General features: G+C 43.3%; 1 protein-coding gene across 3 annotated transcripts in view; it reads left to right on the top strand.

The window, feature by feature from the left end:
* UCK2 (uridine-cytidine kinase 2) overlaps nucleotides 1-19,431 on the top strand; it is a 69,488-nt gene that overhangs the window by 35,846 nt on the left and 14,211 nt on the right. For all 3 annotated transcript variants that reach the window (XM_032463826.1, XM_032463823.1, XM_032463825.1), the window contains exons 2-3: nucleotides 14,042-14,201; nucleotides 15,093-15,189. In XM_032463826.1, coding sequence (XP_032319717.1) covers nucleotides 14,042-14,201; nucleotides 15,093-15,189 — 257 coding nt within the window. The remainder of the gene's footprint in view (nucleotides 1-14,041; nucleotides 14,202-15,092; nucleotides 15,190-19,431) is intronic.

Raw genomic sequence — 19,431 nt, 5'->3', positions numbered from 1 at the left:
GAAATAGTTTTCTTAATAGATATAAAGAGCTTTTCAATAAGAAAAGACCAATAACTCAACAGAGAAGTGAGGATACAATAGACTGGTTTCAGGAAAGGGAAAACAGAAGGCTTTTGGGCATATAAAAGCTGTTTATCCTTACTTAAAATAGAAAGGTAAATTAAGCAGGTAGCGTTCAGTTAGATATTAAGAGTATGAGGAAATGAGTGTATGTAAATCTTGATGGTGGGGGGCTGTCTGGGCTTATGTATGGAAATTTAAAAAATACAAATTCTTTGCCCTAGCAGATCCACTACTAGACATTTATCCAACAGGTATATAAATGTACATATTCCTATTCGTAGGGCTTGTTTTAGGAAAAGTCGGGCACGCTTAAAATGGGTGATAGCTTCGGTTCCTTCAAACAATGGCAGGGGTTTGAAGCCCTGTGAAGAGGAGGTGGTCTTAACTGTACTGATGGGATAATCTTCAAACTCTTACACGTGAATGAAGGTACAGATAGGGTTGTGTGTTAGCGTTTGTTTGAAAAGTTTGTACACGCTCGTGTTTTCATATGCAGGGACCACCTCTCCAAGGATGTACATGAAAACCGTAAACTGTGGCTGCCAAGAAGGAGTCAGAAAGGTGGCTGGGATGTGGGGTGGGAAGGAGATGGACTTTGCACTCTGTCCTGTTTTGTACCTTTTAGATTTGGTACCATGTTGTAGATACTGCCTCTTAAAAAGCTAACTGCCTTGAACACAAGGGTAATTGAGATTAGTAAGTAAATAGAAAAACCAAGGTGAGAACCACAAGAAAAATAAACCCAGAATTTCAGCTCAGGTTGTACCAAGATTTAACAACAGAGCTGGGACAAATTATGGAATTCAGGGCTCGAGAGACAGCCTGGTTCTGTGTGGTTTTATAGATATGAAGAAAATAAAATGAATGGGCGTGAATCATGATGAAGTCTTCAATTGAGTTACAAAATGAAAGGCCTCGCAATGGACTGCTTCCCAGAAATATTTGTTGATGTGAAAATTTAATGGGTTTTAGAGGTGAGAATAATTTTTATAGAGCATGGGTTTTGTGTTAGCCTCTGTCTTATGGATAGTATCTCATTACCCCTTAGAGCCCATCTGTGGAATAGCCATCATCCCTCGCTCTTTTTTTTTTTTTTTAAATATTTTATTTATTTACTATTGTATCATTTTATTTTAGTTTACCTTGGTGGGGGGAGGTGATTAGGTTTTTATTTTTAGAGGAGGTACTGGGGATTGAACCTAGGACCTCCTGCACGCTAAGCATGTGCTCTACCACTTGAGCTATACCCTCCCCTATCCCTCACTCTTTACAACAAGGACAGTAATGGTCTGAGAGGTTGAGTTGCCTGACATATGACTGGTGCAGGTGGGTGTGGTTGAGTTGGGAATCAAGCCCCAGGTCCTGTGTGCCCAGCCTGATTCTAAAGGACCTATTTTTTTCGCCTTTGCGAACTTTGTGGTAAGTGTGCAGTTTTTGTTCATCTTGACCTTTTTTTAAAAAAAAAATTATCTTGCTCAGAAGTGTAGGGCATTTCTATCAAGACACAGAATGGTACTTTTTAACACATCTGCATCCTAATAATTGCTACTAATTTTGAAGACCCTGAAGCACATGGCTGGGTCTAAAAGCAGCTTCTTGGTTACCAAGGAAACTGTAGATTTAACCCAGTGCTGAGTATAGTTTCTTTTAAGTATAGTTGAAATCTTTAAAAAGTTGGTGGGGAGTGGTGGGAATAGCTCATTGGGCGTACACTTAGCATACACAAGGTCCTGGGTTCAATCCCCAGTACCTCCATTAACCGGAACCCCCCCCCCCCAAAAATTGGTTAGCATGTCTGACAATTATTAACCAGGATATTTGATGAAGTAGACACATCTATATGCCAGCCAGTAATAGTTTATAGAGAGAGCAAACGGAAAACAACAGGGAAAAGATTATAAAATGAAATGATACACATCTTTATGGCATAAATCCTCTGGAAAAAGAAAAACATTGTGTCCAGGAGTAGACATAAATAGAAGTTGAATAACATGCTCATATTTTCTGTGATTAAAAAAAATGAGGGAAATTGAACTCACCCCTTAAAAAATGACGAGTGTTATTTGTCTCCTAGGGCCGCAGTCACACATTATCACACACCTGGTGGCTTAAAACCGCGGAAGTTTATTCTCTTAGGTTTGTGGAGGCCAGAGTCCACATGGGAGGGGTTGGCAGCCTTGGTTCCTTCTGGAGGTTCTGAAGGAGGATCCATTCTCTCCTCGCTTCTGGTGGAGCTGCTGGGCTTAGGGATGCATGGCTCCAACCTCTGCCTTCATCTTCGCGTGGCACTCCTTCCTGTCTCTGTGTTTCCTCCCTTTCTGTTTCTTACAAGGACACTTGTCACTGGGGTCAGAGCCCATCCAGTCCAAGGATGATCTCAATCTCGAGATCCTCACAACCTCAGTTACGATCTGCAAAGACCTTTGTTCCAAATAAGGCCACATTCTGAGGTCCCAGGGTTTGAGACATGGTCAGTATCTTTTTTTGGGTGGGGCCACAATTCAGCCCACGACAGTCTGTCTTGATCCTCCAAAATTAGTGTCTGTCCCATGTACAAAATGCATTCACTCTGTATCAATTACTAATTAACAGTGGTTTGTGAGTAAAAAAAAAAAATTGAAAGGCGAGAGGTTGAACTTCTGATATTAAAAAAAAACAAACCAGTCGCAGAAGATGGATGGCCGTTAATTTTTTTTTTTTAAGATGAACTCTTTTTTTTTTTTTTTTTTTGAGGTAATTGTAGATTCACATACAGTTGTAAGAAATAATGCAGAGATTCCTTCGTACCTTTCCTCGGTATCCGCAATGGATAATACCTTACAGAACACAGCCAGGGTATTGATATTAATAAAGAAGATGCAGAACATTTCCGTCACACAGGATGCCCTCCCTCGTGCGTTGTCCTTTATGAGCCACTCCTTGCCTCCCCCGCGTCATCCCTCCTCATCCTTCATCCATGTCAGCCACTGACCTGTTCTCCATTTCCCTAATTTTGTCATTTCTAGAATGTTATATATAAATGGAATCATACAGTCTGTGACCTTTCGGGATTGGTCCCCTCTCCCCCCATTTTTCCCCTCCCCTTAGCATCATTCCCTGGAGATTCCCTGCAGGTCATCATTCAGTCCTGTCAGTTGCCCAGTGGCGTTCTGTGGTGTGGTTGCACAGTTTATTTTAAGCATTCACCCCCTGAAGGTCAACATCTGGGTGGTTTCCAGTTTTTGGCTCTTGTGAATAAAGCTTCTATGAAAACATATGTGTACACGTTTCTCTATGAACATGTTTTCATTTCTCTGGGATAAATGCCCAGGAAGGAATACAATTGCCAGATCATATGGTAGTTGCATGTTTAGCTTTTAAAGAAAGTGCCACATTGTTTCCTCAGGAGGTGAACCATTTACACTTTTACCAGCAGTGTATGAGCGATCGCTTTTCTCCCCATTGTCACCAGCATTTGGTGTGTTCACTTTTTTTTTTTAAATAGCCCATCAGAATGTAACATTTATTTATGTATGTATCTATGTATTTTATTTATTTTGAAGTATAGTTGATTTACAATGTTGCATTAATTTCTGGTATATAGCATAGTGATTCAGTTATACATGTGACCATATATATATATTCTTTTTCATATTCTTTTTCATTATAGGCTATTACAAGGTATTGGATATAGTTCCCTGTGTGTAGGACCTTGTTGTTTATTTGTTTTATAAATAGTAGTTTGTATCTGCTAATCCCAAACTCCTAATTTATTCCTCCCCTCTTTCCCCTTTGGTAACCGTGTTTTCTGTGTCTGTGAGTCTCTTTCTGTTTTGTAAATACGCTCATTTGTGTCATGTACTGTGTTTTAATTTTTGCTGTTCTGGTAGGTATGCAGTGAAATGTCATCCTGGTTTTCATGTGCATTTCCCCCCTGGGTAATGACACTGAACATCTTCTCACTGTGCCGATTTGCCATCTGTGCACCCTCTTGGACGAAGTGCTTCTTCACATCTTTTGCTCATGATCTAATAGGAGGGTTTGTTTTCACTGTTGAGTTTTGAGAATGTTTTTTGTGTATTACATACTAGTCCTTTGTTTGGCATGTACTTTGTGAGTATTTCCCCCTAGTCTGTAGCTTGTCTTTTCATCCTCTATAGGAAGATTTTACAGAGCATGGTTTGCTTTTGATGAAATTCAGTTTATACGCTTTCCCTCTTATGGGTCATGCTTATGGTGTCATGTCTAAGAACTCTTGGCCAAGCTCTAGATCCTAAAGACTTTCTCCTGTGTTTTTTCCTAGTAAGTTTTATGTTTTACATGAGCCTGTGATCCGTTTTGGGTTAATTTGTATATAAGGTGTGAGGTTTTGGCCCAGGTTCTTTTTTCTGCCTATGGATGACCAGTTGCTCCAGCACCATTTCTGCAAAAGGCTGTCCTTTCTCCACCGAACTGCATTCGCACCTCCGTCAAAGTAGCTGGAGTTACTTGTGTGGGTCTGAAACAAAAGTCTGACCTGTGTCTGCCGATAGTTGCTCCCTTTTTGCAAATTAGTGAATGAAAATCATTCTCTTCGAAGGGTGTGTGCTTTAACTCCTCTTAATGCCGACAGTGGATTAGTCCAGATGATTCAGGATGACCTTCATTGCGGTAAAGTCACCATCCTTTATGGATAGAGTAACACGTTTGGTATAGCTTTGGGCAGTTCTTTTATTTGTTTATTTTTGATTCCAGTAGAGTTTGGGGGGCCAAGGAGGAGGTCGATGAAAGATGAACCCATCAAAATCCAGAAGGGACGACTTGAGGGAACGGAGTCTGTTGATAGAAGATTCGCTCCCCTTTCTTCAGCTGCTGTAAGGAATGAACAGGAAGTTGGGTTTTTAAGGACAGTAAAGGAGACTTTCAAGAAGGAAAGGGAAGTGGATGCTTGGCACATGCTTTCAGTCCCCCCTGCCAACTTCCCTGTGCTGTAGTTAGACACAGGTGCTGAAGGAGACTTAGAAAATTAAAAAGAAAAACAAAAACAACTTTTCATAGCCAGATAGTCTCACTTCTGGTTTCCCATAATTTGGAGCAGGACTACTGGGAAGAAAGGGTTAACTCAAATACACTTTGTACAACAAAGCACTCTTGTGCTGTTAAATCCACATTAAATGTTTACCCGTGTGTGGCCTTCAGTTGGGAAAGATTCAGCCGAGGCTCCAACTGGCACATTGTGCTCGCCTTTATCCATTCAGTTTTCTAAAAACAGGGTGGTGGTGGGGGAGTCAACTTTCTTTTTGTGCCTCTCTCCCAGAAGGACGTGGGCCAGGATTTCTGTAACAGGCATGTTCTTCTTGCTTAGTAAGCCAGACTGCAGCGAGAGTGTGGGTGGGTTTCGGCGCGCCTGCCATGTCCAAAGATGTCATCTTTTCCTCGGTCCGGGGGCTCAGTTTGCTGGGTTTTACCATCTCAGCGGGCCTCCTGTTCCTCATATAGAAGGGGAAGGATGGAGATCCAAGCTCACTTGCACTCACGAGGCTTTAAGAATTGACCGTCCAGCCGGCCGCCTCATGCTCCCACCTTGTGCAGAAGGCATCGTAAGGAACAAATTCATCAAAGCCTGCAGTAAGCCTGGACGCACTCAGTTTTGGGGGTGGTGGTGATGGTGATGCCTTTTTGTGTTTTTCCTGTGGGGAATAAAAGGACGTATCCACAAATTGCACATTCAGGCTCACAATTCACAAGAGGAGGCTGAAATCGATCATTGTTCTGTACTGAATAATTGTAACGCCGTTGCGAGGCCCCATCAACACTTGAGTACACGCTCCGTCCCTAGACTTGCCTGATGTTTCGCCTGTGTTTGGTGGCAGCTCTTAACCAGGCTGTGGGTGAGACTAGAACTTGGCTCCACGTGAGGAGTACGGGCACCCCTCCCTCTCCTTTTTTGCTTAAGATGAGGTAGGAGAACTGCAGCAGTCATTTCAGACCAGGTTGCCTTCCTGATTCCCCCTCCATGTTCCCTGGTATCTTTTACGTGCTGACGGTCATAGTGGTCCCCTCCGCCCCCTGTTTATATTCTTTCTTTTCTGCTCACATATTTGCTCCTATTTCTGTAACCCTCATTGATCTCTTTGTTACTTGGTAAGAGAGTAGGAATGTTGTTTTGATTCTTACTGTGTACTGCTTTCTAGCAGGGTTTCACCAGCTCATAACATACCAGCCAGTAGCACTGCATCTGTTTTAACGTGGTGAGATTTTAAAGAGTTGGCTCGTTTCTGCTCCCAAGCACCTGCGAAGGCTCACCTGTTTCCAGAGCATCCATCCCAGGGCCCCTTAATGTGTAGAGAGTCTGTTTTTTTTTTAATTAAAGTATAGTTGGTTTATAATGTTGTGTTAATTTCTGATGTACAGCATAGTGATTCATTTATATACATATAAATGAGTTATAGATAATAAATATATAAAATATATAATATGTATAAATATATAAATAAAAAATAAATAGTAAATACATATATATTCCATTTCATATTCTTTGTCATTATAGGCCCTTACGAGATATTAAATATAGTTCCCTGAGCTATAGAGTGGGACCTTGTTTTTTTTTCCCCATTATTTCTTTTGGAGGAGGAGGTAATTAGATTGATTGATTTTACTGGAGGTCCTGGGGCTTGAACCCAGGACCTCCTGCATGCCAAGCCCGTACTCTTACCACTCCCCTCGGACCTTGTTGTTTATGTATTTTTTGTACAGTAGTTAGTATCTGTAAATCCCAAACTCCTACTTTATCCCCCCCTCCACCCACTACCCCTGTTTTCTACCAGAGAACAAATTGCAGAGAATCCAAAGTTACTTCTCTTGCTCTTTCCCTAGTGAAGTATTTGTCAGGAAAATGAACCTCTAAGGAAGTCCAGCCAGCCTGTGCCGGGCAGAGCCCACAGGGAGGAAATGACAGAGCCTTGCCGAGAGTGCTCTGTTTCTGGCAGCTCCCCTGTATCCGTTGTGGGTGCTGCACCTGTCTGTAGTAGGGTCACCGTGGCTCCTGGGGAGAGAAGAGGTTTCCGTCCCCTTCTGACAAAGTGTCAGCAGGGGCGTGTGCGGTTAAGAGCCGGCACCCTGAAGCCAGCCGGCCTGAGTTTGAAGACCGGGTTGGCTGCTCTCCAGCTGTCTGATCTCGGGCCAGGCCACTCAGTCCACCGCTCTGTGCCTCTGTTTCCTGCCGTGTCAGATGGGCATAAGAACACGCACCTCACAGAGTTGTTTGAGGATTAAATCACGTAGTAAATGTGAAGTCCTTAGAACAGTTCCTGGCATGTGGTGCGTTCTGTGCGGTAGCTCTTGTTTGTCATCCTTCAGTCGATTCTAAATCAGTTGAATTTAAATTTGTGGTTTCCAGGGGGGAAAGGGGGGAGGGAGGGATAAATTGGGAATTTGGGATTGGCAGATACACACTGCTATGTACACAACAGATAAACAACAAGGCCCTACTGTACAGCACAGGGAGCTACATTCAATGGCTTGTAGTAACCTATAATGAAAAGGAATCTGAAAAAGAACATACGTGTATATATATGTATAACTGAATCACTCTTGTACACCAGAAACTAATGCAACATTGTAAATCAACTATACATCAATAAAAAATAATAAAAAAGTTTAATAACTTTGTGAGTAAGTGTTGTTTGAGAGGGGTTTCTCAGTAGGGGCTCGTGACTCTAAAGAGAACAGAGCCAGCCGTGTAATTTTATGAACCCAGAAGTGAATTTTTAAAATGTCTTTCCTAGGAATAGAGCCTAACAAGATTGACATTTCACCAAAAAGTCCTGGGAATATGTTTATTTTGGTGACTGTTAATCAACCAGAATTTTTCTCAGGTGCAGGCTAACATCTGGGTTTTTCTAGGCTGTGCTACGTTGGCAGTGACAACATGGATCAGGAATTAAAATTGAGAGCTTCTGCTGTGGGAGTTTTTGATCGAGTACTGCTTATAGTCTTCTGGCTTTCCCCTCCCAGATACTGCTTCCTCTGTGGAGAGCTTGGCCTGCAGCACAAGCAAGGTGCTGAAAGATGGGGAGGATGTTTAATTCCACTCTGACACATCGGAGTAAATACAGGGAGAGAGGGTGGCAGGTGGCAGAGAGGTGTCCAGTGGCCTGGGGACATTGATTGGTCCAGGCATAATACTCCTCATCTCACCATTTAAAATTCACAAAGAAATTGCGTGGTTGATGAGATGTTTGTGGCACCTGTGATGGATAAGGCAGCCTCTTGACCCAGGACTGGAGAATTACTCCAGCTTTCAAGAGGACATTTACACGAAGTATACTGGGTATGTGGGTGTTGATGTTAGGATTATTCAGGTTGAAAGTGACAGAAAAGTTCAAACAACAGTGTTTAAACAAGAAAATTTATCTCATTCCTGTCTCAGTTCTGTGGTCATTTGAGTCTGTGGCTTCTTTATTTAATCTGCTCCACTACCCTTAGTATGATGCTACAGAGTGGTTGCTTGAGCTCCAGCCATCAAGTCTTCATTCCAGCCAACAGGAAAGGCTGAGTCAAAAGGGGACCCTTATCCTTTAAGGAGACTCCAGGAAGCTGCCACTTCACACTTCTGCTTATCTAAATGATCAGAACTTAGCACAAACACAAAACACTACAAAGGAGGCTGGGAAATAGTGGCCCAGTTAAAACTCAGGGACTGAGATCTAGATATATAACCAAGTGTTGCCTGGGTATGTTATGTGCTTTAGGATGAAATGAGGAAGGCAAACTATCATTTTTGAAATTTCCAGGTCTGAAGGAAAAAGAAAACTGCTGGGTCATCAATTCCTGCATTTCCTGTGGTAATCCATTTAAACCACATGTTAAACGTGAGCCCCGCAGGTGCCACGGCCTGCCAGATCCTGGGAATAAAAGCTGAGTCACAGCTGGTCCTGGTTACTGGATTGACTTGTGGCTGCTGTTTGGTGTCTAAGAGCCTTTTTAAGATTATATAGCCACTTAGTGAGTTTCTGATTTAAATCTTTGTGTGTGTGTGTGTGGTAGTAATTGTACTATAGCTAGGAGAACCCACTTAGCCGTGCGAGGGTTCTGGGGTCATTCGTGGCCCCAGGGCTGGATGGTCCCGGGGGAGCACTGAGTGACACCTTCCTGTTGCTGCCGCACAGTCAGTGGGTTTGACCAGGAATCGAGTCAACAGGTTTGAGCTTTGTTGTGTCTCAGGGCAAATTACTGGGGCTTTAGTTTTCTCCTACTTGTAAATTAGAGCTTCTGGGCTGCATGGGGAGCAACCCCTGCCCCCAGAGGAGTGATGTAATGTCTGGGGGCCGTGCTGGACACCATACAAGTTAGTGGTATGTTTCTTACTTAATGATAGTGACAGGGAGAGCTGCTGTCAAGAGTAATTGAGGTGACTTGTACACAGTTTCAGAGTGAAGGAGTTTCATGGGGTCTTCCTGCCCGAGGGGGCCAAGCGTCTGGCCTTCTTGCACTCTTGAGCTGGTGGGTGGTGCGTTCAGGGCAGGTGTTAACTCCGTTCTGAAGGCTGGGGAAGGAGTGATGAGTCAAGGCGCCTCATCTGGAGCTGGTTGGCTGTTTGAAGCCCTGGTGGGTGTGATTGCGAGGATTTCCTCCATCCGAGTGCTGCTCTCTCTGATTCTGCAGTAGCCCACTCAGCGGGGCAGACCACTTGATAGGACTGAAATGTTAGGCAACATGGCCCATTCTCTTCTGTGCGGGCACCCATGAGAAACATCTGCCCGTTCCCCTGGGGACACAGCCAGCCTGCAGCCCTCCACAGGGCTGGGCTACCAGCTTGGGCTCCTGTATGAGAATCGTTTTAGAGAAATATGCTTCTGATAGCAATATAGGAAGCTGTGGGGACACAGCAGCTGCCCTGTTGAAACCACTAGCTGGGAGGGCCTGTTGATCGGCTGTTGTCCGCTCCCGGGGCTTCCAGGATGGGCAGTGTCTCTGGGAAAGGCGTCCGCCCTTCTGGTCAGCACATCTGGTAGACTGGCCTAAGTGTGAAGTCCAGTGTGGGCATGTTCTCAGAATTACAGCATGGGGAGGAATCTTAAAGTCATTGTGAGTTGTTCTCCATCACCAGAACTGCTGGTGAGATTTAGTCCTACCGGTTTTTCCTCAAAGAATATTCTGGGCCCCCCCAAATTACTGGCTCCTATAATGCTGGATTCTTTAGAACATAATCCAAATTTAGTTTCCAGATACCTTAAATGTGTGTGTATGTGTTTCTCTAGGTACTTTTTTCCCATTTACTTTAACTTATTTTTTAACTTTTATTTTTGTGGGGGAGGGGGTAATTAGGTTTGTTTGTTTGTTTATTTATTTATTTATTTATTTTTAATGGAAGTACTGGGGATTGAACCCAGGACGTTGTGCATGCTAAGCATGCGCCATACCACTGAGCTATACCCTCCGTCCCTATATGTACTTTTAACTTCTTTTTGGTATATAAATCACTTGCCCGCTTTGAGTAATATGAAATTCTGTGAAATTTAACATAAAATGCTGACTTTAATGATATAGTGGGACAAAACAGTATTACATTTCTAACCAGTTCCCTCCCTGTTCTCTGAAAGTGGAGTAAATTTATGGGGAACATTGAGGCTGATGCCAGAGCTGCTTCGGTTCTGGAACAGTGAAAAGAATTGTGCGTTTGGAGTGAGGTCTGTGGTTTGGGATTCAGCTCCATGGCCTTGAGCAGGTCATTTAGCTTGATTGAAATCACTAAGCTTCAGTTTCCTCATTAGGGAGACAAATAAGATACAATAATGTCTTGTAATAGAATTAAGGGAGATAACATCTTCAAAACTGGCATACAAGTGAAGAAACTGAAAACCACCTTCACTGATTCTTCCATATGATTTTCTCTCTTTGTCAAAAAATAACCTCATACTGACCTGATCTTGACTTTGTGTTCAGGCAGCAACCCACAGTCCTAGGTGGCTTATCACTACAACCCCTCCCAACTGGCACCCCCCCAACAAATAATGTGCTAGGAGTGACAGGGACAGAACACATTCTGGATGCTTTGCATCACATGTGGGGAGATCATGCAAAACTGCATTTACCTCCAGCTTCATGGTGGTGCCAGTTTGCCTGTGAGGTGCAGCTGGAAGGAGGGTGGGCTCTGGAGTTGGGCGCTTGGGTTGGAGTCCTGTCTCTACGGCTCCTTGCCTTGGGTAAATCACTTCACTTGTCTCCGCCTTAAGTAGAGTGGGTGTAATAATAATGGTCGTCATACAAGGCTGTGATAAGTAAATGAGATGATTTTAAAATGTTGAGCCCAGTATCTAGCACACAGGAAGAAACTGCCCCTTAAATGTGTACTCTTGTTATAATAATAATTTTTAATCTTTTAACCATCTTGTATTAAAGTATAGCTAATTTGCAATGTTGTGTTAGTTTCAGGTGTACAGCAAAGTGATTCCGTTAAACGTGTGTGTGTGTATGTATATATACATATACATATATCTGTTCTTTTTCAGATTCTTTTCCGTTATAGGTTATTATAAGATACTGAATATAGTTCCCTGTGCTATATAGTAGGCCCCTTGTTTATCTGTTTTATATATAGTAGTATATATCCGTTAATCCTAAACTCCTAATTTATCCCTCCCCACCAATAATTATTATTATGTATATTGTGGTAAATGTATATTGTGGTAAATGTACATAATATAAAATATACCATCGTAAGCCATATTTAAGCATAGCTTTCAGTAGTGTTAAGTATACTTGCATTGTTGGGCAGAACTTTTTCATCAACTAACATACCCATTAAACAACTCCCCATTGCCCCCTCCCCTGAGCCCCAGCATCCTTCATAAGGAACCAGGATTGCATGATTTTGTAGCCGAGTCATTTAATTTGGTTTCCACATCTGCGAAGGGTAGCATGTGTGACTTCTAAGAGCGGTTATAATGGAGCACTTGGCCAAGGGCCTGACACCTAATAAATCAGCAGTTAAAATGTTAGCAGGCGGTGGCGGTGGTATGTTTGTGGAAAGAAGGCCTACCAGTTAGGTCCTTGAAAACACGGTGCTGAGACACGCAGCTGTGGCCCAATGGAATGGCCACCTTTACTCTTAATAGAAAATGTGATGAGCGCTGACTTTGTAGAATTGTACCTGTTGTATGTTCAGGTCCTGATTTGATTGGCCATTGGGAAGGTTCTGCCCTAGGTGTGCCTGGGTTGGAGAAATGATTGTTTATCTGCAAAATTCAGTAGTGAAATTTCTTTCCTTTTTTTTGGGGGGGGGCAGTGGTGGCCTTACTGTTCTTATTAGAAAAACACACACATTTAATGGGTTTGAACTATAAACAAAAATACCATTATTTGAATAACCTGATAGATCATATACATCCTGCTCCATAAATCCCTTCTCACTTTTGTTCTTTGGACTTCTAGAAGGAATTCTATCTCCTAGTAAAGGCTACAGTTATAAACATTACTCTCTTATAGCCTTCGGGTATAAGAAGCAGATGGAAGTTAGGAAAAGGGAATTATGGGTCTATACATGATTAAAAACTTAGAGTTTATAATTGCGTAGAACCTTGGATTCTATTGTAGCATTTTCATTTTTGAATCTAGTTTGTTATGTACAAGCTTTACCTTCCTGTGAAGATTTTTTTTTAGTGGCACACCTCTAGTTCCAAAAATCCGAAGTACCTTAAAATACTTTTTTGTGTTAATATGCAAAAATGTCATAAAAGTAAGAAAACTTCCTAATTATCAATTGAGTCAAAATATTTTTCCTCCACAGACCCCCTCTTTGGTAGTGTATTTCGCAACTTGCACAACAGGACATGTGCAACGTAGTTGAATTTGCACTGACTTGTGCAACAGGAATGGCCAGTTTTCCTTTATGCTCGGACAAGTCAGATACATTCTTTATAAAAAATTGTAGCTTTTAAAAGTTTCCTGGTTTTTCCCTGTTAAAATCAGTTGGTAAAGTAAGTTCAGGGGTCAGGCTCCTGAGACAGACCAAGAAACCTCTAACCTTGCTCATTTTTTCACCTGTTGTAATTAGGTCCCCCAGTTCCATAAGGGGCCTGAGTTACAGCTTCTAGAGGTTTTGTAATGTTGACATGCTTACTTTAAGTTCATCTTTATAATAAATGAAAAAAAAAAAGAGAGAAATGAGTTATTTGGTAAATACAGCCCTTCACGATCTCATTCTTTTGAATGCACTTGTCTTTTTTCCTTTTTTTTTTTTTTAACAAAGGGTGTATGTTTTTGGAGAGAAGAGGCAGATGTGTGTGTTGCTAGCAACACAGCACAAAGCATGTAGGTTTGAGTTCATCTGGAACTGGCACCCCCCACTCTAGTTGTTGCAGGTGTTGGTGCTGTTTGTGTCCCACGTCGTGACAGCTCCGTAATTGGGACATGCCTCGGTGAAAAGGCTGCCCAGTGTACCGTGAGGGTGATGACGTCCACGCCTATGGATGAGAGCAAAAGAAGGCAACAGAAGTAGGGGGTGCAGGCCCCGGCCTTGGCCTTACAGCCGGCCAGCCGAGCTCCCCGCTGTGGTTTTTGATTCTGCTGATGTGAAGAGATGCGCCGGGGCTGAGAGATGTCGTGTGGAGCGCAGTCCCTTTGTGAGCCAGAGGACCCTTCGGCCTGTCGGCACATCATCCGTGTGCCCTTTCCCCACTTGCTGCTGCCTTTTTGGATATACTTATACCAGGGCTCAAGCAAGGAAGAATAAAACCGTGTCACGTTTTATTAGTGGCTTTATGGAAGAGGAGGTAGAAATGACTGCCCTGCTCCCCCGCCTTCACTGCGGATACCTGAGTGTAGTAAGTTGTGTTAAGGAGGAGATGTTTGGGGCCCCCAGACTTCCTTCTCAGCCGGTGTAGCCGCCCTCCCCCTAACCCATCATACAGGAGGCGGCCTTTGGGTTCTTCCTTCCCACAGCCCTGGCCCAGGGCATGCGTGTCAGCCCAGTGCCCGGACCTCCCTCATTCCTTGTTGTTCTCTTCTCTCCTTACAGTCGTCCGTTTGTGCTAAGATTGTCCAGCTCCTGGGACAGAATGAGGTGGACTATCGTCAGAAGCAGGTGGTCATCCTGAGCCAGGATAGCTTCTATCGTGTCCTCACTTCAGAACAGAAGGCCAAAGCCCTGAAGGGCCAGTTCAATTTTGATCACCCGGGTGAGTTGGGGCATTGAAGGGGTCTGTGGTGTGTGTGTGTGTGTGTGTGTGTGTGTGTGTGTGTGTGTGTGCGCGCGTGCGCGCGCGCTGGTCAATTGAAGAAGTTGCTTAACCTCTCTGAGTCTTGATTCCCATCCATAAGATGGAGGACCAGTAGGAACCTTGCAGGGTTGTGGTGGGGCTTCTGTGAAAGAAGGGATCTTGCAGCATCCTGTCATTCTTGGCTCTTTAAATACTGATCGAATCGGTGTCTGGACAAGGGTGACTTGGAGAAGCCTGTTATTACTCAGGATGGGCCAGATGCGGGCTAGAGCACGTGGCTGGTTCCTCTGCCTCCTCTGATCTGAAGCAGCCGTTTCACATCATCCAGCACGTGTGTGTACACGATTTGTGTGTTCAACTCACTGACGGGCAGGGAGGGAGACGGAGGGTCCAGGATGGCTGCCTGAATGACTTTTGCCTGGATGGTCCCAGGTTGGCACACTGCCCTCTGGCTGGTTTGGGTTTCTTATGATTGTCGGAGTCAACACTTGCTGGTGTGATGCTTGCTGCATCCCTCTAGTCGTGAGGATGCTTTTCAGGTGATCACATGCTGGATTTAGAGAGGGGAGAGAGAGGTCCGAGGCCAGGGATAGGACAGCAAGGCAAAACAAGGAGAAACCCACTTGGCAGAACTCCTTTATACAGTTTGGTTTGAGACCCAGGGAGTTTGCATTCTGCTGTGGGTAGAAATCTGGATTTTTTTGGATGGTGGGGGGCAGGGTGGGGGGGGTGCTTCTCTAGGGTGTGATATGCATACGTGAAATAGAGGTGTGTAGCGATGTGTGTAGTTCATCATTATAGAAGTCATTTTACAATTCAGAAACATTTTAACAGTTTGATTTCCTTCAGATGCCTTTGACAATGAACTCATTTTCAAAACCCTCAAAGAAATCACCGAAGGGAAAACAGTCCAGATTCCCGTGTATGACTTTGTTTCCCATTCCCGGTAAGTGAGCTGCTCTGGGCCAGGGATTGCTCCCCAGGGCTCCCCAGAGCACCCCCGACTTCTCGAGTCCCAGGCCTCTGCCTCCCTGCTGCTGGTGCCCGCTGCAGCCTGTCTAACAGGGCGGTGGTGGCAGTGTGCCTGCGGGTGTGGTGTGCATGGGGGTCAGGAGTTCATCCAGGCGCTGCTTGAAACCGTCCGATCACGATCATCAGGTTTAGTCCACTCTGAGATGGGTTCATGAATTTGGGCTCGGGGACTGCATCTTCGTCCTCATCCACATCCCCGAGCTGTCGTTCCTGGAGTGAGATGTCAGGGGGCGGGGTGGAGGAAGCACAGAAGAAGGAAGGGAACAGTTCTTTCTGCTCTCCGGGTTGACTTGGGGTTGGGCTGCACTGAGAAGTGTGAGGGCACTGAGCTCCCCAGAGATTAGACCTTCCAGAGGGCTTCTCCCTCACATCAGACCTGTCCTCCCCGTTTGTCTGTTTCATGCTCCTGATTAGTAGAGGAGTGGTTTCGTCCATGGCATCTTCCTTCCCTCTGAGGGATGGGAAGGGGCTCCTGGAGGACTTCCCTCCTGATAGGCAGACCCCAAGCTCCTTCAGAGCTGCCCAGAGCTCTCTGCTCACGTGGCCTCCTCCGGGACCTCCCAGGCACACTCTGAACACCTCAGCCCCAATCGTGTATTGCACCACGTGTCGCTTCTTCATATTCCTGGGCTGGTAATGGCTCAGCAAGTGTTTGTAGCTTTGGGCTGTTTTGAAAGTTTCTCCCACCTACTTTTTCATTTTCCTTCCTGGTTCCTTTATCCTATTCCCTCTTGGGTTGATTTTTTTTTTTTTTTTTTTGTAATGGGAAATAAGCTCTCATACTTCTTTTACTGCCGAATGTGTCTATAATTAAAAGCCCAATCTTTATCTTCTCGTGCGTCCCTTTAGTACGGATCTCAGCCTTGAATGAAGTATATGCTCTTCTCGTGAACTTTCTCAGAGCTTGAGGGTATGGTAAGGATTTGGGTGGAGGAAGAGGGAAGACAGCACATTGTGATAGAAGGCAGGGCTGCTTTGGTACTCACCTTCATCCCTCATCAGAATCTTTTGAAGTACTTCCTACCGTGGACCCGATTCTACTGTGCTGGAGATTCAAAGAACAAGATACGCCATGGTGTTGCTTTCGAAATGTATAGGAATATCAAATCACTGTTGTGAACCAGGAACTAGCATAGTATTGTAGGTCAATTATACTTCAGCTGACCAACAAATAAACTCACAGAAAAGGAGATCAAATTTGTCACTATTGGTGGTGGTGGGGATGGGGGAGAATTAGATGAAGACAGTCAAAAGGTACAAACTCCAGTTTTAGGAAAAATAAGTACTAGGGATGTAATGCACAACCGGATAAAAATAATTAACATTGCTGCTCATTATATATGAAAGAGAGTAAAGCCTAAGAGTTCTCATCACAGAAAAATTTTTTTCCTATTTCTTCAATGTTGTGTCAATATGAGATGGTGGATGTTCACGGTACCTAGTGTGGTAATCATGTCATGATGTATGTGATCAGACTATTGTGTTCTACACCTATACAGTGTATCATTATGTTGTAAACTGATACAGTGCTATACAGTATGTCAGTTATATATCAGGAAAACTGGAAGAAAACATAAATTAAAAACAGAAGTTAAAAAAAATGAACATTATCAAGTATGAGAAAAGATCAGACATTACTTCTAGAAATGGAAAACACAGTGGCAAAATTTTAAAACCCAGCAGACATATTTAGCAGCAGACTGGGCCTAAAAAACACAATTCAAACACTAGAGGATTGATCTGAAGAAATTATCCATGAATGTATTAAGGAAAGAAAAAGAAAACAGAGAAGGAATTAAGAGACATAGAATACAGTGAGAAAACCTTAAAAATATTTAACCAGGAGAGAAAAAAGAACAAAAGCAGTATACCTGAAAAGAGAGTAGCTTAATTTTTTTCAGAACTAACAAAACTCACCACATCCATAGATTCAAAAAGTGTTACAAATCCCAGGCAGGATACGTAAAAAGAAATACACAGGTGAGTTCTAAGTTCTTCTCTTTGGAATTGGTTAATATTCCATTGTGACTTAACAGTTTTTGTGCCTGCTACAGAGGTGTTTTGAAGGTTTGTACGAAGTTGTGTGTCTGTACAAACACATACATGCTTGCTAATTTCCATTTCCTTTCCATTGTCTGCTTCATCAATGAGCTTTTTTTTTCGTTTTTCATTTTAGGTAGAATTGTTACAATTTGACTGCACATAGACAATGTATTGCATATAAATATGTATATACAATATACTGCACATCTTTTTAAAAAATTTACGTATACGTACTGTTCATTGTTTCTAAGAATGTTAAGAGCTTAACTTTTTAAACTTACATAGTTATCAAAGAAATAAAGCCAACCACAAAATAAGAATTAATTCAAAAAGACACACATACCCCGCTATTAACAGCAACATTGTTTATAATTGCCAAGATACGGAAGCATCCTAAGTGCACATCAATAGATGAGTGGATAAAGAAGATGCAGCATATATGTGTAATGGAATACAGTGCACCCGTAAGAAAGAAGGATATTTTGCCATTTGCAGCCCTTCATTCACTTTTTTTTTTCCCCCACTTCAAAAACCAGAATTTTATGACTGGCATAAACATTTCCATTCAATCAAAAAGAACAAAAATACCTAGAAAGAAACTTAACCAAAGAGGTTACCTATACTCTGAAAACTGTAAAACATTGATGAAGGAAATTGAAGATGATACAAAGAAATGAAAAGATATCTTGTGCTCTTCGATTGGAAGAATCAACATTATCAGATTCAACCAAAGCAATCCACAGACCCAATCCAACCCCTTGTCAAAGTACTCACATTTTTCGCAGAACTACAACAAACAGTTCCAAAACTTATATGGAACCATAAAAGACCCCGAACTGCCAAAGCAAACTTTCGTAGATCTTTTTTGTTATTTTCCTCTGTCTTTCTTCTTTTCGTTCTCTTTTCTTATGGTTTGATGACTAGAGAAGTTCCTTTAACATTTGTTGCAATCAGCCAGCTTTTAAAATACAGAAGTTAGAAGTCTCTCCATTACAAATGTGGATATGGTTTCTCCTGGTATTTATATCAGCTCAATATACTTCAAAGCTATGCGGTTAAGGAAATAAAGCTTCATGACTTTAAAAAAAAAAAAAAAAAGAAAAGAAATACCTAGGGTAAATCGATGCTTTAGCCCAACCCCACTCTAATGAAATCAGAGCCCCAGGCGGGTAGAGTCTAGGTATATATATATTTTTAAAGCTCCCCAGATGATTCTGTGTGCATCCAGAGTTACACTGCTGTCCTGGAGAGTCTCCTAACTACTAACCTGTTCTGCTATCTTTTCTGCTCTGTATTTTGCTACCTTGGTAGTTGCTTCAACAGTGCTGCCTTAGAATGTCGACAGGAACCCAAAAGTCTGAGCTAATCAAGAATCAAAGCTTGTTTATGGGAAGGAAGTTCAAAGGCATCCTCCTTGGGGGTGGGGTGGGATGGGCAGCCACTGTTGACCTCCCTGTGTTTGCACTGATAAGGCAAGGTGCAAACCTTCCTATCATCTTAAGGGCATTTTAGAAGGACTGTTTGTTTGGTTTTATTCACAGATGTTTGCTGCTCTGCCGGTCAGGGCAGTAGTACACCTTGCCGTGGTACCTGGTCACTTCCCGTTCAGTGAATTTTAGGGGAGAGGCAGTAGGTGGAATGCAGGGTAGTTTTAGGACAGCAGCCAAGCCTGAGAATACAAGGGAAGCTGAGGCAGGGCGGAGTTGGACCCCAGCAGGCCCCTGTTATCCGTTTGGTTTCACTTCCCTTGCTTTTGAAAAGTCTTGTTTACACTGGTGTCTGCCTTGGGCCTCCCAGCCCTCGGGTGGATGGATGAGGTAATGTAGGATCCTGCTGCACTGATAAGGGAGACTGTTCTAGGAGTGAGACGGAGCCAGACGGGGCAGGATGCTGGGAGCATTGACTTGCCTGTAAATCCTTCCTCCTCTCCTTCTTATCTAAAGCTTTATTTTTCCCTCTGCCCCTTCCTTCTTCCTTCCAGTGGCCTCAGGGCTGGGGGAGGGGTGGGGCTCTTGGGAGAAAATTGCATTTCTGGTTTTGGAAGTTCAGAGTGTTAGGTCCCACAGATGCCAGGCCTGAGCCCTTCCTGGAGACCACATGTGCTTTTGTCTGT

This window comes from Camelus ferus, chromosome 21 (assembly GCF_009834535.1).
Source record: "Camelus ferus isolate YT-003-E chromosome 21, BCGSAC_Cfer_1.0, whole genome shotgun sequence".
Lineage (NCBI taxonomy): Eukaryota > Metazoa > Chordata > Mammalia > Artiodactyla > Camelidae > Camelus > Camelus ferus.
Note: the sequence above shows the minus strand (reverse complement) of the source record. Positions and strands in the feature narration are given on the sequence as shown.